Below are 23,296 nucleotides of genomic sequence, written 5' to 3'. Positions count from 1 at the left end.
TATATATATATATATATATATAGAGAGAGAGAGAGAGAGAGAGAGAGAGAGAGAGAGAGATAGAGATAGAGATAGAGATAGAGATAGAGAGAGAGATAGATATAGAGATATGTATATATATAGTTGCATTGTTAATTTAAGACAACACAAACTGATATTTAATACAGATATTGTAGGTTTGTAAAATCTGTGGACACTAGCACATAAAGTTGGCCAGTAATGCAACAAATTTCCTCTCTTCTTTTAAAATGACAAGTACATAGGGGGCACAGCCAGTAACAACATGCCTTCTCATGTCCACTGGCTGTTTCCTAACATCACACTGTGAGGACTTCCACAGTCGATGCCAAGTCGACTCCAGCCAACTGTGGCTTGGCAAGGCTGATGCAGCTGACATTTTGCTCCATTATCTTCTAGTCCTAATCCATAGAATTTATGAGACAGGAAAACTGAGCAAAGGTTGAAAAAGATCTGTACCTCAAAAACATTTAAATTCATACCACCGCCTTGGTTTGGTTTGTCACTTTCTTAAAAATTAAATTTTGCAGATTTTAAACAAAGAAATATTGATATGCTTGCATATAGTTCACAATAAATGCATGTTACATCTACAACAAATTTTGTCTTTTATGTATTAAAACTGAAAAAAATGCTAATTTATGTTGTGAGGAACAGGATAACAGGTCTTTTTGTATAATATTATCTGATATTTACGGTAGCTTTTTTTAATTAATAATTTAAAACAGTTCTTAATTCACTATTGTTCTTTCCTTTTTCTGACTGTAGTGTTCAATATTAATATTAGAAGTAAAACAACTAACTGTTATGTCAAGTTGTGGATGTTTGCTCATTTATTCTGTCTTTTGGACAACTGACAAAATGTCTTTAAATTTATTGCTTTAACACTGATAAATAGTGACGGTGAAGAGTGATTTTTTGTGCAATATAAATTAGTGCACATAAATTAACATCTAATGTTCCTTTTCTGTCTGTTTTGTTTTTCAGCCTATGGACCTGAAGATGAATTTAAAGTGGACAAGCCTGATAAAGAGGAACATCTGCAAGATGATGGCCTTTCCCTCGATGGCCAAGATGCAGACTATCTCTTCAATGATGAAGAGGATGCCAGAGAAACTTACAGCTGCCAAAACTCTCCACTCAGCAATGGTACTAACCCAGATGCTGGGTATGCTTCTCCTCTCAGTACCACCAGCGATCAATTAGTGGATGTTAAGACCACCTCCTCCTCCTTCAATGATCAGGAGGGGATCGAAGAAAAGCATCAGGAAAGTAAAGAGTCCATCAATGGCCTCTCGCTACAGGACAGTCTGACAAAAATGAAAGCCGTCTATGCAAACTTGATCTCAGATGCTTCCTGGTCTAGCATTGCCCTGGACATGCTTAAAAGTAAACAAGGAACCCCTTTGGCTGCTAGCAAAGGCAGTGGTAGCAATCACAAAGGGATCAATGGATTTTTGGACAGCCACCGTTCAAGCAACTCTCATGTAAAGAACAGATGTAGCAGTAATGACGCCTCGGCCACCACTAACAATACCACCACCAGCACTCCTGCAAAAACAGTGTCAAGTAACAGCAACAGTGGCATTAGCTCTGGAGGACTGGCCTATGACTGGCATCAGGCAGCTTTAGCTAAAACTCTACAGCATACTCCATACCAACTTCTTCCTGAGCCCAGCCTTTTCAGCACCGTGCAGCTTTACAGACAAAATAATAAACTTTATGGCCCAGTGTTTACTGGAGCCAGCAAGTTTCGTTGTAAGGACTGTAGTGCTGCTTATGACACCTTGGTTGGTCTAACTGTGCATATGAATGAAACAGGCCACTATCGTGATGACAACAAAGATTCTGAGGATGATCGAAGCAAGAGGTGGTCCAAGCCACGGAAGCGTTCCCTGCTAGAAATGGAAGGTAAAGAAGATGCCCAGAAAGTTCTCAAATGCATGTATTGTGGCCACTCTTTTGAATCCTTGCAAGATCTTAGTGTCCACATGATCAAAACAAAACACTATCAAAAAGTGCCTCTCAAAGAACCAATGCCAGCCCTCACCTCGAAGCTGATGCCACCAGCCAAAAAAAGAGTGTTTCAGGACTTGATGTCTCCTAGTTCACCAGAGTCTGCCTCATCAGGAATATTCCTGGGAGATTCTACTAAAGACCAAAAAGTGTCTAATCCCTATGTCACTCCTAACAATCGATATGGTTACCAGAATGGTGCCAGTTATACCTGGCAGTTTGAAGCACGAAAGGCACAAATTCTCAAATGCATGGAATGTGGTAGTTCACATGACACTTTGCAACAACTGACGGCCCACATGATGGTCACAGGACACTTTCTTAAAGTGACAAATTCAGCTTCTAAAAAGGGCAAGCAGTTAGTTTTAGATCCGGTAATTGAGGAAAAAATTCAGTCGATTCCTTTGCCTCCTACTACCACACGACTCCCTGCACCCAATGGTAAGTCACATCTCGACTCCCCATTGCAACCTTCTAGCCCTGAAGAAAAACACGAGGAAACAAAAGATAATGAGACAGAGGAAGAGAGAATAGAAGTAAGAGAGCCAGAGAAAAAAATCAAGGAGGAAAAAGAAGATAATTTTGAAAAAAATGAAAAAACTATAAAAACCAGATCTTACCGGTATCTTACAGAAGAAGACTTAGAAGAGACACCTAAAGGTGGCCTAGACATATTGAAATCTTTGGAAAATACAGTTTCAAGTGCAATCAGCAAAGCACAAACAGGAGCACCAACCTGGGGAGGATATCCCAGCATTCATGCTGCCTATCAACTTCATGGGTCTTTGAAGTCTACCTTGCCCTCATGTGCACCAATTCAGCCAATGTTCAGCAGCACCAGTTTGAAGGTAATGTCTTCTGATATAGGTTCCCTGATTCATTCACCAAATAGCCCGTCATCACCTCTAAGTCACAAGAGCAATGTACTGGCCATGGAGGAGCTGGTGGAAAAAATGACAGGAAGTAATTCTGTAAGTAATGAAAAGGAGGAAAAGTCTGCTGAGAGTAAGTGTAGATTGACAAAGTCTCCAATGCCAAATTCCAAGGACAAACGGACTTCACCCAATCCAGAAAATGTATCTAAAGCAGCAAAAAGCATTGCAGTTGAAGCTCAGGTTGATCCAAAATGTAAAGGAGACCAAACAGAAACTGCAATTGATGTAAATATAAAAAGTGAGTGTGAATCACCAAAAAAACATGTTAGCAATGGCTGCAATAACCTAAGCATTATCACTGATCACTCGCCTGAGCAACCGCTTGTCAGTCCTCTTAGTGCTTTGCAGTCTGTCATGAACAACCACTTGGGGAAAGCTTCAAAGGTGGCCACAGCCTCTATGGACCCCTTTGCAATGCTCTATAAGATGAGCAACACTACTCAGAGTAAACAAGCAGAGCCTGTGGGTCAGTATCATGATGACAATGATCAGCCAATAGACTTAACAAAATCCAAAAACAGCAATGCCTGTTCAGTTAAGGCTGTTTCCACAACGCCAAATAACAACAGTGGCAAAACAATTTTCAAAAACTTCTCTTCATCATCCTCACCTCTTCGAGAGAATGCATTGATGGATATTTCAGACATGGTGAAGAATCTAACTGGCCGTTTAACACCAAAGTCCACAACACCATCTTCTATCTCTGAGAAATCAGATGTAGATGGTTATACTTTTGAGGATAGCATGGAGGAACTGTCACCCATTCAAAGAAGAAAAGGCCGCCAATCAAATTGGAATCCCCAGCATCTCCTTATTCTCCAGGCTCAATTTGCCTCCAGTCTTCGAGAAACTTCAGAGGGAAAGTTTGTTATCAGTGACCTGGGACCCCAAGAACGAGTCCACATCTGTAAATTCACTGGTCTTTCCATGACTACTATCTCACATTGGCTGGCCAATGTGAAATACCAGTTAAAGAGGACAGGGGGCACAAAATTCCTCAAAAACATTGACTCTGGGCAACCTCTGTTTTTGTGCAGTGACTGTGCTTCCCAGTTCATGACTCCCTCATCCTATATTAACCATTTGGAGTCTCATCTTGGATTTACCCTAAAGGACCTCTCAAAGCTTTCCATAGACCTACTAGAGCAGCAGGCAGTCAGCCGAATAGAAGACAAAACTTGTCCTTCATCTGGACTTACAGAAGAAGACTCTGGCTCATTATATCAGTGCAAGCTGTGCAATCGGACATTTGTGAGCAAACACGCAATCAAATTGCACCTTTGTAAAACACATGGAAAGTCACCAGAAGACCATCTCTTCTTTGTGAAAGAACTTGAAAAGTTTGATAAACAGTGAAATTGGTGATGGCATGACAGATCATCATTGCACTAAAGCACCAATCCCAATTCACCCCATACCCCTAATCTTTAGCACTATGTTTTGCAAGTTCACATGGTTAAAGTAATGGTGTTACAATCCCTTTGGAGATGTAGGAGGAGGGTAGGACTACCTGGCTCTTCAAACAGGTAGAGGTACACTTTAAAGGGAGGGAAGCTGAGACAGCAAAGAAGCCTCACAATTTAAACATCTTCTCTATTGTAATGTGTAGTTTGTTGTTTTTGCTGTATTAAATTTGGTATCACTGCCAATCTTTTTTTAACCAAGCATCATAAAAAAAATATGTATTTCAAAGTGTTTTGCAAGCCAAATAACTTGTTAGCTGACGTGTATGAGCGTGTTCACCTTGTGGTTGTTGATGTAAAAGCAATATGCAACCATTAAGGCGTTTCAGCTTCTTGGGAGGAGGTGTTATTTTGTAGTGGAATATTTTTACCACTACCATGTGACTTAAATTTAAGAGTTAGGGGTAGGGGTAAACTTAGCAAATGGGATTTGGCCTTAGGTTGGATCTGTCAACACAGATAGTGCCACAACTGTATAAATAACACATGAAAACACAAGGAGCTTTAACACCTTTTACTCAGAATATTCAGTTTGTCATGAAGGACAAGAGTTTGCACTACGGGGACTATATGCCTCATTGTGAAAGATGAATTTTTACTGATGTACAATTCTATAAGTCTGGTGCGACATACAACCCAATACAGTCATCGACTGTTGCATCTTCAATGCACTCCATTTTAACTGAGCCTCTAGGAAAAGTTCACATGTTCTTTAAAAACTCGTCCACACTCTTATTTTATTAACTGTTTCTGAAAAATTATTTTAGGGTTAATATATTTCACATCAACTTGCATATTATTTATGAAGCTGTTTGTGCATGTTTTCATGTAAAGCAGTGAGTATGTTATGTCAGATAAAATGTCAATCACGATAAATGAACCGGTGTCCCTGAAACAGCTATTCATAAAAAGTTAGATGAAGAAACATAGAGAGATATTTACAGCACTTTTAGCGATAAACTGATGAAGAAGTAACTGAGTTTTAAATTAAAAAAAGTCATGTTTTAGTGGAAATTCCCTTTATCAAAATTTTGGAACTAATGTTAACTTTTTTTATCATTTTTATTATAATTATTATTATTACAAAGATATTACAAGCCATTTAGTCCCCGTTTTTCTCGATTAAGATATGTTTCTGTCTTTTCCCAACATGTACAGTTTTTGTGTTAGGCCACCAGTTTTATTCTAAAGAAGCTACACTTGTAAAGATAATGAAGTTTAAAACTTATTGTAATAATTAACAAGTACATGTATGTTCGCATATCTTGCTCATTACAGTCCAGTATTATTTGTACCGTGTGTATTTTTACACAGTTATTTTCTAAACCTATTTGGGGGGAATGTACAAAGTTATAAAATATTGTTGGACCAAAATGTCCTTTTTTTAGTAAAAAGTAGGTCCCTCAATGTGGTTTACATGATATGAAGTTACTAGCATCTGATGTGATGCTGATGATTGTATATAAGCTTGAAAATATTTGTTCTCCAATGACCAATTTCCAGGTTTTGTCATTACCACAGTTATTCTGAATCACATCCTTTTATCCTCAGTTGTAAAATAAACTTCATGTCCCGGAATAAATTAGTGTTGTGTGATTTGTACAGATTTTTAAAATTTGGGTTGTTGTGTCCATTTATTTTTCTCAGGCTTTTATTTTTGTTTGATTATCCAAAAGTGTTGTGTTGATTTTTTGGCAGAAATATAATTTATTTGTGCACTTACCTACTTTGGCTTTCAAATATATATATATACAAAATATGTATGTAGGAGTTGAAAACACATAATGAAAGTTCAGCTTTAGCATTTTTATTTTTTTTTAAATAAAACAACAACTGGGTGTTAGGGACACTTTTGTGATGAAAGTAATTCTTTTAAATAAACTGCTGTTAAACAGCTTTATCCCCACAGACCTGCTGCCTCAACAGATTTTTAACTCAAGTTTTTACACTTCTAAGATGAACTCCTGAACAGTTAATGGCAACATTTTATCTTAAGAATCCAACATTCATGTGTTTTTGTTCTGAGGCAGCATGCTGTCCGCTTGTTGCAGGGCCAACAATAATGCATCAACTTTAGGTTGGCCTAACTGGTTATGAAACTAATTCACAACACGTGTGCTCATACATGAAGCTTTAAGCTAATGTCAAACTGCTGCAGTGGACTTTTACGTTCATTATTTAGTCATTTTAATTTTTGTGTTTGACTTTTTTTTACTTTTATCTTAACATAAAGACAAAGTCAGTAATTCTTATTCCATCCATTATCTTTCATTATTTCATCGTCCATTTCGGGTCACTGGGGTCCATTTCCAGTAGTCACTGTGCGAGAGGCGGGGAACACCTTGGACAGGTCGTGTCCATCACAGGGACACATAGAGACAAACAACCATTCACTCTCTCATTCACACCTAGGAACAATTTAGCGTTACCAATCAGCCTAACATGCATGTTTTTGGTCTGTGGGAGGAAACCGGAGTACCCGGACAAAATCCACGCATGCACAGAGAGAACATGCAAACTCCACCCAGAAAGCACCCCATCTAGGATTTGACCAGGCAACGTTCTTGCTGAGAGGCGGGCGGCAGCTCTACCAACTGAGCCACCGTGCTGCTTGTAAATGGTATTATTCGCTAAAAATGACAATTTTACTGATCAGCTTTCAGATTTTTATAAAACCCAAAGTTGAGATAAATGAGGCTTTTGTGTTAAGAGATTTTATTATGGATATAATACCATTAGAAAAGAAGAATAAATCATTTTGTAAAAATCAGGTTTTGACTGTAATTTAATCTCAGCTTTAAAGTTCAAACACCTGATATATGAAACCATGACGTCTCCACCGAAGGCATTTAAGAATTCATGTCCCCACCCAGCGTAGCTCCCAAACATCAGCCTGAGGTTATTATTCTAAGAAACAAAAAGTGGCTTGCAGCATGCTTTTTATGTGTGGCTAGGTTTGGGAAGCAGCATCAGATCATGCAGACAAGATTTAATTTGTGCTAAAGTATAATGCTTGCAAAGATTATTTTTGTGAAACTACAATGGCAGATATGACATACAGTCAAGAAAAACAAATCTGTAACCTGTGTTCTATTTTTTACTTTGGACGAACTGAAACTATTTGCAGGATAACAGCAAACAGCAATCCTCTGGGCAGAAAAGTGCAGACAATGCTTGACAAAATAATATGCAGTACCTTAAATAGCCACTTGGGGCAGGATTTAAAAAAAAGAGTAAAAACTTAGAGGTTAAAATGGCCAATTTTACCTCATAAATAAAAAAAAACTGCTTTTCTTTATAACTTTTTATGCCCATTAATTTTTATTTTAGTCATTTTTAATCAAACTTTGTTTTGTTTATTTGTTATAAAATACAGATTTAAACAAACCATTTTATTTTATTTTTTTAACTATTCTAGAATTGCGCCACTCAAGGTGGCTGCATGTTGGAGCAGCTCTGTTACTTTCATTCTGAGATTTTGCTTTTGGAAACTTTAATCACTCTTTTTCTGGATGTAAAGCACATTTTTTGGATGATTGTTTCCTCTGGTATCAGATGCTGAGCAGCTGGAAGGATTTTTACTGAAACTTTTTTAGTTTTGGACATTTGTTATGATGCGTAACCATGGCAACAAGGCAGTTTTCTACAACCAACAGCAGCTGATTAACATCTCAAAAGTTCAAATAATATCTCAACTACAGCCCCAATTCTCAAATGAGTTGAAAAGGAGGCTCTGTAAATGCATTCTCATCTACCTGCCAGCTGTGCTCGAGTGCCTGACCACTGAGATCCTGGAACTAGCAGGAAACATGGGTCATGACAGTGAAAGGACAGGATCGTCCCTCGGCACCTACAGTTGGCTGTCTGCAGCAACGAGGAGCTCAGCAGACTACTGGGAGGAGTGGCCATCGCTTTGGGAGGAGTTCTGCTCAGCTTTCGGGCGATCCTACAGCCCGGGGGAACCGAGAGGCCAGCCGAAACTGGGTGGACGGATCGAACGGCATCTGCAGCCAGTTTCTTAGGATCCACTGTGGGATGGACCTTTACAAGAGATCCTTCCTGTCTACAGCCATCAGCATCTATAACATCTCTTAATGAAATGAGGATAACAAGTTACAACAACAAATAATTTCCCTTTGGGATTAATAAAGTATTTTTGAATTGAACCGTTTCTTTCACCCCCATAGTCTGAAATAGTATTTCAAGCAGTTTTACTCAAGACTGACCATTTTCAGACCAATCAGCAAAGTTAATGTTGGGCCTTGAAACAATGACTGATGAAATGGCTTGTGAGAACATCACAAAAAACAACAGTACAAAAGCTTTGCGTTAAAAAATTATATCAATCACAAATGAAAGTCAGATTTTAGGCAGAAATTATCCTTTTTATTCTTTGACATTTAGATCACTGACAATAAACTAAATCAGTGGTTCTCAGAGTGGGGTCCACGAGCTGGTGCTTGTGGGTCTGCAAAATTTGTATTCGTTTTTTTTTTGTTTTTTTTTACAAGCACATATTTAACAACTCTTTAAAATACACCAAAATGCATGAAATAACATTTAGTTTATTCAAAATTTTCTGGGGGAGGACCCCCAGAACTCCCACAACTAAGAAGTGGCAATACATTTATTGTTAATTATGTGAAGAGGTAAAGTTTTAAAATGGTTTTTGATTCTGTTAATTTTCTCCAAACTGTGATTTTTGGAAGTTGAAATAAAAAATGTTGTTAATTGTGTCTTGAATGAAAAATAGTCCATGTTTAAAAGTATAAAAATTGCATTAACACTATTAAAGAACAGGTCTTAAGTATTTATGTTACACAAATATTTCCATTGCATTAAGGAGACAAATTGAAGAAAATTATTTAATAAACATGAGGGTAACGAGGGGGTCCCTGAAACTTTATCTCCCCTGTAAGGGTTCCCTGAACCCAAAACGTTTGAGAACCCCTGAACTGAATCATCAGTTCTCAGAAGTATCTGCATCCTTGCATTCATGGTGGAGTGGTGGCGCAGAGGTTAGAGAAGGTGGGCCTGTGATTGGAAGTCCGTCAGTTCGACTCCCTGGACTAACAACATCAAAATGTGGGTGGAAAAGGTGAAAGACCCACACCTGCTTCCACCCTCATTTGCCCCACTCTGGGCCCTTGAGCAAGGCCCTTAACTCCCAACCATCTGCTCCCAAGAAACAGCATCAGTGCACACCGGGGGAATAACAATTTAAAGATCACAACTGACATAATTTATATTTATTAATTACCACAGGGTTCAAATCACTTCGACCAAAAAGATCCAGACAGAAACTGGTAAGAATGTTTTTTTCATTTGAAAGGTGCGGACGTATCTGCAGACATACGGAGATTAGAGGTTTTCCAGGTGAGTACATGTATAGTTGTCACAAATTGTTAGTATTTATTTACTTTGTCCCTTGTGATTGGATTCCAGCAGAGAAGGTAAGTGATGGAGGTTGGATGAGTGGGCACAGAGTCAAGCAGGCAGGTTGAGCTTAAAGGCCGAGTTGACTTTTCCTGTTTGCTGCAGGAGGGACTTCTAAGAGTAAAGACTTTTTGGTGGAGAGAGATTCGCTAGATGACGTCCGAGAACCAGACTGAGGAAGCGGTGTAACAACGCCCACAGAGGAAATGCCAGCACAAGGAGCTCTAAGAACAAACACAGGTAAGTCTCAGTAAATCTTTTTCTCAAAGGAGCACTCATGAGAATATTTGCACTAGAAACTGAGGTGGAGGGGTCACCGTTTACAAAAAGTCATGTCTCAGTTCAGCCTTAAAACACCTCAGTGACAATCAGCTCGCAGGTAAAACAGCAGAGCGGGAGCTGTAAGAAGACATGCCCAGATTGAATTGTATACAATAATTATATTATTAATTAAAAATATGTGCAGCATCGGCATGTTGTTTCAAAACAAGTGATCTTGTCACAAATTGCAAACAGTCGGAGCTTTGTTTGTTCTCTCATGATTCTTGCTTACTAAAAAGAATCATAAATGGGCTTCGTGTCATCACTCTCAACAGAGGAGCGGAGGATTACAAGAGAACGGCACAAATACAAAAGGCTGCTCGTGACAAGAGGTGTCACGGTGCAGCTTGTTATCCATTTATTATCAGCAGCGTGTTTCCAGTTGTTCTAGACTAACATCTGTACGTGAACGACGCTCAGGTCAGCACAGAACTGAGACGTTTTAACACACGCGTCTTGTTTGCTCATGTCGACAGCAAAGGTTCGACGATTTAACCTCCATGTTGCTCACTGCTTTCAGAGCAACGTGCACGGCTGCGCTCGCTTTCAAAACATGTTCTGAACGAGGAAGAGAAAGGAATCCTGGGCTTTACTGTGCAGCGACTAATCTACAGGTTTCAGAGACGGCAGAAGTTAAAGAGACATTTTCTTTTACAGATGTGTTTATATATATTTTGTACTGATTTCAAATAAAGGTGGTGGCTTTAAATAGAAAATGGAGAAAAAGTAAAAAAATAAGGTCTCATGAAAAAGTAAATGGCACGGTAGTGTTTTCATTCTACGTTGTCCTCTGCTTCTTTAATCAAGAGCATCTGCTAAGAGTAACATTTTAATATACAAATATGCAAACAAATTGATCAATTATGAGCTGTGCTTATGTCAATTAATAAAGTTTAAATCTACTTTATTAAGGTGCTCAGTGCCTTGCATGCCACAGTTCTGAACAAAAACCTGTTAGTACTCACAATGTTAAATAGGAGTCTCATCCACCACCACACCAAATTTTCACCTAATATCTATATTGCTTATTGAGTTATAGTTATTTTTGTGCTCACTAAAGTCAATTAGCTGTGGCGTCCATTTTAAATCAGGTTAAGTCTAAAATTGTATCAGCTGTAGATGCACAACTAATAATTACTATCTGAGAGTTTCATTAAAAACCTTCCAGTGGTTCAGGGGATATTTTACTAACAAACTAACAAGGTTGACCATTATTTAATGCCATTGTTATAACCAAAGGTTTTTAATTATCTGCATGCACTTCAGAGTATCTGATGGCGATGACCTTCAGTAACTACAATGACAAATTTTAGCTCATTATTTCTAAAACGTTGGTTACGTATTGTAACCCCAGATTCTATTAGTATAGGCGTAGCCCTTTAAGAATTGGGCCTCACTGGTTCCTAAATGGCTGAAGAAAAGAACGCTATTTGGGAGCTGAACCCCGGTCTCAGTGCAATTTATATTGACAGGGGGTGGGGCCCATAAAGCAGGTGGGCGTGGACTAAAGTTTTCAGTGCTGCGCTGTGTGCGTGGGGATAAACCCACTAGCGATAGCCTTAAAGGGCGAAGCCTATACCAAATAGACCTGACTGAGTTAAAACCACTCTTTGGTTTGTTAAGGTCAATTAGCTGTGGCAGCCATCTTAAATCGAGTTGACTAAAAGTTAATCAGCTATAGACACACAACTATTAATTATTTTCTGAGAGTTGCAGTAAAATCCGTTTAGTGCTTCATGGGATATTTTGCTAACAGATCAACAAACATACATAGACAATTACATTTTCACTCGTCTCTCAAGGCAGGTAATAATGAACGAAGGGACATACCAGTATCTACGTTAGAGTAATTTTTAATGAAGAATGCCACTTTTTCGTTGATTTTTTACTGATTGTGTTGTTTTATTCCACACTTTTAACCACTAAGAAGGACATTTTATGATTGTTCTGTTTTACAGGAAATCAACTTCGATGTTTAACAGTCTAAATCAGACTCTCGGACTTCACGGCTTTTCAACCCATAAAGAATATTTCCTATAAATCACTCACGTTGTCAGTTTATATCACAAATTAGAGCTGTTAGAAGTGGAGGGGCCGATCCGAGCTGAGCTCCAAACTTCTCACGTACCGAATAAATATACCTGGGGTGTCAGACTAATTTCTTCCTGCTGTACACATCCTGACAGCAAGACAATATAGCACCTTAAGGTTTTGTAAAAATAAAAAAAAACATTAAACCTCAGATTTGAAAAGAAGCTGAAGGTTTGAAATCACCCGAGACGCCTCATCGCGGACAGGGGCTTGAATCCGATTGCTTGTCGACACGTTTGTCCCAGCTGAGATCTGCAAGCAGTCAGAAAGCATCTTGTTTAGTGTTGTGTAGCTGTCAGGGAAGAAGCCTTGTTTTGGAAGATACAGACGGCGCAATTCATCAGGCCGAGGCAGAGGCCTCTTGAAGAATGGAGAAGTGACAAAGTGGATTCTTTTGAGAGTAATGATGGCTGCCGCTGTTTGGAAAAGATTGAGTGTCTTTGAGGATCTATCAAAGCCGTCTTCCTTGGCCCACAGGTGTGATGTGCCGCACTCGCTGTCCTGTCAAAGTATCTAAAATATTGAGACATTATTACACAAGTGTGCTCCAATGGAAGGATTCTATCGCTTCACCTGCCTTTAATTAATTTATTTATTTGGTGGAAGAAGTTTGGATCAACTAGGACTAAATTTCATCTTCTCTCATAATCTTTTAGGAAAACTGTTTTGTATGTGATCAGTTAGGTGCCACTTTCTAATTAGAGTCTTTTCTTTATAAAGGATTTATTGCAAAATTATATCCTCCTTATTTTGTGTGTATGTTTTCTGCTATCTATCGTCTTCAGCAGACTTTATATCACCTTAGCCATTTCATGCATTAAAAAGTTTAGCTCATTTAAGAGATGGGTGCTGTGATACTTATTTATTAAACTTGTTGACTTTTAAAAATATTTAACATGATTTACAAATATTTTCCTTTCAGGAATACGTTGATATTTCTTCAATTCCTTCAAAAACATTGTTCTGCTCGAAATTTGCTTTAGCAATCTTATTCCATGTATTCGCCCTTTTATGCTACTTTTAGTTTTTATCTAATAGCCTCTTACTTTCGACTTTTAAATAGCCTTTTAATAAGTTTAGCTTTTAGCTGGCCTTTGCTACGTTTATGCTTTAATATAAGCTTTAAGGTAGCCTTTGCTACTTTTTTGCTTCTAGCTGTCATTTTGCTACTTTTAACTAACCTTATGATACATTTAGGTGTTATCTGGTCCTTTGAAACGTTTGGCTTTTAGACCAAAGTTCATGCTCAATAATCCAGATATAAAATCCAACAGTGTTCAATCATCTGGCCGGTTTCATTTTTCTTTTTTTTTTTTGCTAAGACGTTTCATCCTTCATCCAAAGGACTTCCTCAATCTGAGAAGCCACGGACTGAGGAAATCCGGTGGATGAAGGACGAAACGTCTCAGCAAAAAAAAAAAAAAAGTCCAGATGACCTGACTGAACATGGTTGGATTGAGCTTTAAGCTTGGGTTTTTGCTACTTTTAGCACTTAGCTAATGATTATACTGTATACTTTTAATATATTAAAAAAAAAACAGTTTTAGCTTCTTCAACAAAATTCATTTAACACAAAGAATTCATACTGCATTTTAGCAACAAAAAAAAAAAAAAAAAATTCTGGTAATGCTTTAAAATGAGGTCATTCATTAGTGAGTAAATCTTTCAAAACATCAATAATCAATGATAAAACAGTGATATAACATTGTCCGTACACTGAAGCAGTCACTATTTGGCAAGCTCAAGTTCTGTGCCTTCATTCACTTCTTCATAATTCAGATTTTATGTGTCAACGATCTTTCAGGAAGATATGGAAGCACTATGAACACTTTTAGATACTCATTTTGTTTTCTTTTGTTGAAAAGATAAAAGCAACAATTACATTTACCTGAGTGAATCAAAATAAAGCACTCAATCTTGTCAAATAGTGGGCCTGCTTCAATGTATGAACAATAGTTTATGAATTATTCTTAATACTTTATGAAGTGTTTATAAACTCCTAAATAGCCTTTAAGCATTAGTAAATTCTCTATAAAATGGTCCTTATTAGAAAGTGGTACATTCAGGTTGATCGTGAATGGGCTAAACAAATCTATGTAAAAATCTTCATGTGAAAATCCTCCATGTGTATCTTTATCAGTGTGTGTTTATGATCTGACTCTGCTTGCTGCTTCAGCGTGTGCTATTTAGCACCTCAGAAAGGTAAATAGGTTACACTCGCAGTGCTGCGGTTCCTCTTGCAAATCCCTCATTATTTTGAACTATTCCTGGTTTTGGTTTGCCAGCTTTTTGAATGTCAAATGTCGTATTTATTTCATCTCGAGCTGTGCAGGGAACTACTGTCATGTGGTCGGGTTCAGATTCTTGGACAGTGTGACGAGTCTCATTCACATTCTGTCCAAACCTGACATCATTTGCATGAGAATAAGCCCCAAACTCTGCTAACGTGACACGTCCCAGACAAGGGATCACAACTTGGCTGTCATATTAGGCCGGTAAATTCAGGTGACATGGATCCTGTGTCCTCATCTGGGCCAACCTGACAGTGGTTCATGTTCCCTGCTGTCTTTTTTGTGTGGGGCTTTGTGAGTGAGATGGGAGGGGGGATGCTTTTAATCAGCATGACGAAACCTGCCACCCCCCTCTCTCCTGCACACACACACGCATTATGTGAGAGTGGGCATATGCTGAGGGGGCAGTGGGCTGGCCGTTATGCCATCATTAGTCCAAGCCTACACGGCGAGCTTCTGACACATGTCGAAGGAGCTTTATTCGACCTACAGAAGGCGCGTACGCATTATGCAAAGGCAGCAGTGTCTATACGAGCAGAGCGACTGTCAGTACTTGAAGAACTGAAGGAGGAAGTGCATGGGCCTGGGGGAGGGAGGGGAGGAAGAGAGAGGGGAGGAACAGGAAGAAGAGACACTACAAGTCAATAAGAGAAATGAGATTTGTTTAGAAATTTGATTCAAGACATTCTCTGTAAAAACACGTGTACAAGAAATAAAAAAAAAAAAAGTATTATTGTTTAAAAATAGAGCGTAAAGGAGGAAGGTAAATAAATACTCATAAAAATATTTTTCCTGAAACAAAAATCAAGAAAATGTTCTGCCAAAAATCAGTATGAAGGTTGAGCGCCAAATAACTCTACTGAAGCTGAAACAAAATTATTAAAGCAAAAAGATGCAGGAACTAGCTTAAAACTAAAAGTTGCAAAATGTTAAGTCAAAAAGTAAAAGTAGCTTAACACTAGCTAAAAGCTAAATGTAGTAAACTGGTAGCTAGAAGTATCAAAAACTTAGTGACTAGATAAAAAGGAGCAAAACGTTAGCTAAAAGCTAAAAGTATCAGACTAGCTTTAAATTAAAGTATCAAGAGATTACTGTATTTTTCAAACTATAAAGGTGCACTTAAAATCCTTCAAATTTTCTCAAAAATCGACAGTGAGCCTTATAATCTGGTGCACCTTATTAATTCTGCTTGTGCTTACTGACCTCGAACTGATTTTATGTGGTACATGGCGCTCAAAATTCGGTCAAAATGAACTTGTTTCGCTTAATACGCCTTAATCCGTCCAGTGCACCTTATAGTCCGAAAAATGTGGTAGTTCAAATCTAAAATTAGCAAAAGTCTAACTAAATACAGCAAAAGATTAGCTGAATATAACATTGGTCTAATTAAAATAAAGCAGCAACAGGTTAGTTAAAATTCAAAATCAGCAAAGTCTATCTAAATACAGCAAAGGGTTAGCTAAAAGATAAAAGTATCAAAGGGCAAGCTTAAAATTAAAGTAGTTAAAGAATATTTCAAATCTAAAAATAGCAAATGTCTAGCTTCATATAGCAAATGTTGAGCTAAAATCTGAAAGTAGTTAAATAATGTGACTATGTTACAAAGATAAGGTATAGCACCTTATCCTGAATGAGCAGAACATTTAGAAGCATGAATGAATAAAATAGTAAAAAGTACATGGGACTTCAAAGTCATTCATATACTGCACATCTCATGACACATTTTTAGTTGTTTTTGTAGTTGTGGTATTTCCTATGTGTATGAGTGTGTACTGGTATGGTGGTCCTCAAGCATGTGATCAAAATTGAGCACAGTGTATGATAACCTTGTTTTGGTATACGGCTTCAATTTCAGAGAAAAAAAAAAAAAAAACTTTATCAATGTGTAGGAGTTTTATCTTACTATTGGAGATATAAACAGAGTTCCCTTTATACTGCATTCCTGTCAAATTAGGCTGTAAACTTAGTGACAGTGTATAAAAGAGTCCAGTTTGTCTTTCAGACAATATAAAGGCCTGTATTACGATGCTTTACATGCATGTCGGCTTGTCTTACACACAAAATTGTCTTAAAATGTTTTAAAGACAATGCATTAAACATTATCTTCAACATATAACACATTTGATTTGCCCTAAAGTCAAACCTCCCTTTTTATAACCGTTTTAATGTTTTCTTACTTACACAAACAATTCCAGCTTCTTACGCTAAGGAGATTATCATCTGCATACATGATTCAGGAGGATACAAATAGAGGCTCTATGTGGCATTTATAGTTTCCTCTCACACTTGAGCAGTAAGCAAAATGTAAAACCAGTATCCGTGCATTAATGGTGTTGTACCGTGTCCCTTTATCAATTGAAAATGTTTTTGACCTAAGTTTGCAGCTTTAATTTAAAGCCCCATGTCTTTGACTTTGGACTAGTGGTGCACCGATAAATCATCTGGCCGATTTATTGGCCCCAATTTCCTTAATTTTGGAAGATGGGCCATCAGCTGATACTAAACCAATTTTACAGATTTTTTTTTTGTAGTTTAAACAACAACTGTCTAAACTTCATTTATATTTCAGAGCACTAACTCATGGCCAGTTAAAACCAGTTTGTATTGTTTCTAGGATATTGTTCAAGGGTATGTTTTTCAATAAAATAAGATTGGAAAATTGAAGGTGCGTTGTGACTTTATAACATCTGACAGTGTCACTTATAAAACAAAATTGGTATCGGCCAAAATCAGAAATGGCAGAACAAACATCGTCCAGAAATCTGCATTCGATGCAACCCTACTTTGGACACATGAATTCATTTTTGACAAGACATCTTGCTTTTAGAAATAACATCTTATTAGAGTTTATTTTTGAATAAACTCATCTGTCTTACAGAAATGAGGCTGCTTTTTACCAACGATGGTGCTCTTTACTGTCAAGCCAAAATGCTGCTTTGTGGGTACAGGCATGCAACTCTGACAGTCTTAAAGCAAGAGAGTCATAATAAATAACCATGTTGTCTGTGCTCCTCTTCTGTTCCCTCAAACAGCTGTCCAAAGACTTCACCATCATCATGAGATGTATTAATAGAAGAACCAATAATCCACTTAACGCTCAGACTGAAGGGTAAAGTCATTTTTGTGAGTCCGAGGAAGAGTTTCTGCTTTCACTGCCTGCGTCAATACAATGATTTAGCACCAGAACGCTGTCAGTCCTTTGTCAACTGGGCACTGCAATTTTTCTCTGTCAGTCGCCAGGGGAAAGGACTGAAATTCACTTTTTTTTTTTTTTTCCCAATAAAGCTAAATGCACATGGTCCAATAGCTCATGAATATGAAAATACTTATAAATAGACAAGATGAGGAGGCGGATGGATGTTGGCCTGTCACTTTTGTCTTGCCTTACATCTCCACAGAAGGCGAGCCACGTCCCGGATCCTTTAACATGACCGACTTCCTGCACATCCAGAAGAGGCTTCCCTCCTTTCTGTCTTTATTACACCGTTAAAGACACCGTGTTTTACTGTTTTTATTTCTCTAGCCCCAAATTAAGTCACTATCATTAGCATAAGTTTGACATGTCATTAATTAACAGTTATCCAACAATCACGATCGCAGTGGGAGTGAGAGTGACAGTGGAATGACGGGAGGGCGGAGGAGGAGCGGTGAGATGGTGACAAGTGTGGACTTTGCACTAAATTGCATTAAAATGACGAGTTAGTTTAATGAGCCAAACACACCCAAACAGCTGTTTTCGCAGAAAAGGACGCCTGTGTCTGAGTGGATTTAATTTGAGAACATTACCAGTCAACCAGAGAGATGTGTATCTGGGTTTTTAAAGGCTCACGCTGCTAATAGAAAAAAAAACTGATCCTGGGACACTTGGGCTTAGTTTAATATATAATGTGAATTTATTTGTTGCACTAGTTTCTTAGATTGCAGTATTTATTGATGTGTATTATTTATTTATTTGAGCTTCCACGTGCATTTTGACACCGTTTCTGAGAATGGTGTTGGTTCTAATTCAATTCAGTTCAATTCAATTTATTTATATAGTGCCAAGTCACAACAGTAGTCATCTCAGGGCACTGAACAGAAACATTCACATACATAAAAAATAAGTTATTATAAGTTATATTAGTTATCTGTTCTACAACAGTTGAGCCCATTGCTAAATTCATGTTAGGTTAAATAGAGATCAACATGAAAAAAATGCAGAATCTGAATCATAATAACAGTTTGGGGACATAATGAAAACAAGTGCTTGTTTTTATTTTGTATGTTTATGTCCGTCTTCCTGATCTCAGCATTGAAATCACTTAGTGCCGTTTAGGGCTTTAACAGACAACTCGAGTAATCGACACATTGATTCCTAGGACATCTTATAGAGTTTTTAAATTTCATGTCGAGTATTCGCAGAGACGCCATTACGTCACGGTTACGTCATTGCGTCACGTGTCACGTGATCCGCAGTGAGCGAGGGCTAGCTAGTAGAAGCTACAAAATGGATTCCTCCATGTGGACGGATGGCGTGGAGCAGGTCCAGTCTTGGCAAAAAAGGTAAAAATGCATTGATAAGTGTGGAATTATTTCACTAAAGATGAATCCTCAGGTTCAACTACCGAATGCAAAATCTGCAAAGCTGTGCTGTGTGAAATTCTGTGACCACCGTATATTGTGACCGTAGGGGGCGGTGTTGCATGCACTGTTGCAGGTCACAGAATATGGTTTAACACCAGGTCCAATCGACCGAACCAGAACCAGCTTCCTCTGACCTTGTTTCACAAACAAAATGCAAAAAATATTAATCTCTAAACCTATTAAAAAAATAACTATAAACATATTAATCTCCAAAACTAAACCTAATGCGGTGGTCGTCCGCCCCACTGTTTTTAAGTTTCGTTTTTTACGTGCCGCATGTTTCTTTCACTTTTGCAGCTTAATAATAATAATAATAACCAATAGTTTTGGTTTTTCTATGACTTATTTGCAGTATGATAAATGGTAGGAGCACAATATACTCTCCCAATGTTTTTTTTTTTGTCAATGGTCTTTTTTTGTAAATAATAAATGACAGGGATTTTATTTGTTTATTTTTTTTATTTATTTATTTTTATTTTTTGCATTTTGAGATCCTATGACATTGTCAACTACTCAAGTTCTACTTGAGTTTTATTATGTTAATGTCGAGTTTAAAAATTATGTAGTCGTTCAACCCCTAGTGCTGTTGTTTATAGGCTGGTTCAGGCCAGAGGATCAGGATGGGAATTGTGGCTGGTTATTTTTTTTAAGTGTTGAATTTCCCATGAACTTAGAATCATTTCATCCATTTTTAAGAATCCAGTTTATTTATTTATTGTTTTTTTTATTGTTTTTTTATTTTGGGAAGGGGGGGGGATTTTCCATTGGGGAGAATACCAATATTTTTTATTTTTACCATTTCAGATCCAAGAAAGCAAAGTTTTGGACAAAATCAGCTTGGGATCTGTTTACCCTCATAGTACAGTGCCTTGCGAAAGTATTCGGCCCCCTTGAACTTTTCAACCTTTTGCCACATTTCAGGCTTCAAACATAAAGATATCAAATTTAAATTTTTTGTGAAGAATCAACAAGTGGGACACAATTGTGAAGTGGAATGAAATTTATTGTATATGTGTTAAAATTTTTTAACAAATAAAAAACTGAAAAGTGGGGCGTGCAATATTATTCGGCCCCTTTACTTCAGTGCAGCAAACTCACTCCAGAAGTTCAGTGAGGATCTATGAATGATCCAACGTTGTCCCAAATGACTGATGATGATAAATAGAATCCACCTGTGTGTAATCAAGTCTCTGTATAAATGCACCTGCTCTGTGATAAATGCACCTGCTCTGTGATTGTCTCAGGGTTCTGTTCAAAGCGCAGAGAGCATCATGAAGACCAAGGAACACACCAGGCAGGTCCGAGATACTGTTGTGGAGAAGTTTAAAGCCAGATTTGGATACAAAAAGATTTCCCAAGCTTTAAACATCCCAAGGAGCACTGTGCAAGCAATCATATTGAAATGAAAGGAGTATCAGACCACAGCAAATCTACCAAGACCCGGCCGTCCCTCTAAACTTTCATCTCGAACAAGGAGAAGACTGATCAGAGATGCAGCCAAGAGGCCCATGATCACTCTGGATGAACTGCAGAGATCTGCAGCTGAGGTGGGAGAGTCTGTCCATAGGACAACAATCAGTCGTACACTGCACAAATCTGGCCTTTATGGAAGAGTGACAAGAAGAAAGACGTTTCTCAAAGATATCCATAAAAAGTGTTGTTTAAAGTTTGTCACAAGCACCTGGGAGACACACCAAACATGTGGAAGAAGGTGCTCTGGTCACATGAAACCAAAATCCAACTGTTTGGCCACAATGCAAAACAATATGTTTGGAGTAAAAGCAACACAGCTCATCACCCTGAACACACCATCCCCACTGTCAAACATGGTGGTGGCAGCATCATGGTTTGGGCCTACTTTTCATCAGCAGGGACAGGGAAGATGGTCAGAATTGATGGGAAGATGGATGGGGCCAAATACAGGACCATTCTGAAAGAAAACCTGTTTGAGTCTGCAAGAGACCTGAGACTGGGACGGAAATTTATCTTCCAACAAGACAAAGATCCAAAACATAAAGCCAAATCTACAATGGAATGGTTCACAAATAAACGTATCCAGGTGTTGGAATGGCCAAGTCAAAGTCCAGACCTGAATCCAATCCAGAATCTGTGGAAAGAGCTGAAGACTGCTGTTCACAAACGCTCTCCATCCAACCTCACTGAGCTCGAGCTGTTTTGCAGGAAGAATGGGCAAGAATTTCAGTGTCTCCATGTGCAAAACTGATAGAGACATACCCCAAGAGACTTGCAGCTGGAACTGCAGCAAAAGGCGGCGCTACAAAGTATTAACGCAAGGGGGCCGAATAATATTGCACACCCCACTTTTCAGTTTTTTATTTGTTAAAAAAGTTTGACACGTCCAATAAAATTCATTCCACTTCACGATTGTGTCTCACTTGTTGTTGATTCTTCACAAAAAAAATTAAATTTTATCTTTGTTTGAAGCCTGAAATGTGGCAAAAGTTTGAAAAGTTCAATGGGGCCGAATATTTTCGCAAGGCACTGTATATATTAGGGATGACTCTCAACTACTATCACACCAAATTTTAGCTCAACATCTTTAGATTTGACTGACTTATAGACATTTTTGCTACGGTCACTTAATACTGGCCACCGTGGATTGGGTTGACTCAAAGTCAGTCACTTGTAGATGTACATTCAGTGATGACTCTCCGACACTGTCCACTGTCATTTAACTATCAATTAAACATTAAAATTGTCCAGTGAGATATTTTGCTAACAAATAAACAAATGAACACACATGGGCAATTCCACGATCGCTTGCCTCTCTGTACAGAAGTTTAGTCAATTACGTTAAATTTTAAATGTGCTTTAGAAATAAACTTTGACTAGATATGATTTTTTTTTTCCTTTTTTCTCAGTTGAGGAATAAATAAACTGAACTCTATTCACGTGTAAATGCAATTTTTCTGAAAAGAAAAAACAAAACTTGCACAAATTAAGCTATTCTTGTCAATAAATGTGATTAATAGTCAGTCGAAGTCATATAAAAATACATTTTTATAGCAGAATATAATGCAAAAAGCAGTGGATTCAGAAACAGGCATATCTTTATACTAATAGAATCCAATATAATTTATCTATCGTAATTTCCGGACTATAAGTCGCTACTTTTTTTCCACCCCACACGCTTTAAACACTGCAGTTTATACAATGATGCGACTAATTTAAGGATTTTTATGGGCTAACAAGCTTCATGCCACCAAAACATGTAGCCTCGTCACACCCGGGTGCTTACATAGCTGCTCAATGCACGTCTCATGATCACATGTTTCACGTGATCACGAGACGTGTTCTTTTCAAGTTAGTGGGCGCAGTTTATATTCAGGTGTGCTCAATAATCTGGAAATTACAGTAATATTTTTTTCTTGCAGTCAAACATTAAAAACGATTTGCTTTGCTCACTGCTAAATCAGTGCTCTGTTAAAAATTGTTTATTACCTAACCTAGATGAGCAAAAATATGCAATTTAACAAGGAAAATAAGAAATAAATTTTAAAGAGTGTATTCTTTTAATATATATTGAATTTCCTAAAGAGACGTATTCTAATTGAGATTATTATTTTGTTAATTTCTATAGGACAGATGCAGGTGAAAAGTTTTCTTGAAATATGTCTTGGTATTTTAGTTGGAATAATCCAACTGAAGCGATAACGCCGGACGTTTACTGTTAAATTTACCTGTTGGTGTGCGATTTGACACCTCCAGGTCTGAAACGCTCTTAGGGGAAACTTCACATATTGCTCCTGTCGTACCTGTCCAACACACAATGCGACGAGAAGCTCGGCTTTGTTTGTCAAAAAAAAAAAAACTCCGGCTCTCCAACTCCGGGTTTAACTCCCACACTGTCACTGTCTGGCTTGCTTCTCCACAGCCGTGGGAGTATTAGCGCCTGACATCTACAATGGCCCGAACACAACACGCCGAGATTGAGTTCCTCATGCCGCCTGTACGCGTCACTTCTTACCTTCACTCCGAGTTAAGCCAACACCACGGCTGGGAGAAGGATGTGACAAAAAACCAGGGGGAAGGGAAGTGGGAAATAAGGCAGAGCCAAAGCCAATCTGCCACTCAGCGACAG

The 23,296-nt window shown here is 38.0% G+C and overlaps 1 protein-coding gene across 1 annotated transcript in view; it reads left to right on the top strand.

Moving 5' to 3' along the window:
• The window catches only part of LOC119425775 (teashirt homolog 1-like), a 30,768-nt gene extending 26,298 nt beyond the window's left edge, over window positions 1-4,470 (top strand). The window contains exon 2 of the mRNA XM_037693322.1: window positions 1,006-4,470. Coding sequence (XP_037549250.1) covers window positions 1,006-4,325 — 3,320 coding nt within the window. The 3' untranslated portion in view covers window positions 4,326-4,470. The remainder of the gene's footprint in view (window positions 1-1,005) is intronic.
• Window positions 4,471-23,296: the final 18,826 nt, after the last annotated feature.

Source organism: Nematolebias whitei, chromosome 19 (genome assembly GCF_014905685.2).
Source record: "Nematolebias whitei isolate Nwh7 chromosome 19, NemWhi1, whole genome shotgun sequence".
NCBI classification, from domain to species: domain Eukaryota; kingdom Metazoa; phylum Chordata; class Actinopteri; order Cyprinodontiformes; family Rivulidae; genus Nematolebias; species Nematolebias whitei.
The sequence above is the reverse complement of the archived record's forward strand: the minus strand, read 5'-3'. Positions and strand labels throughout refer to the sequence as shown.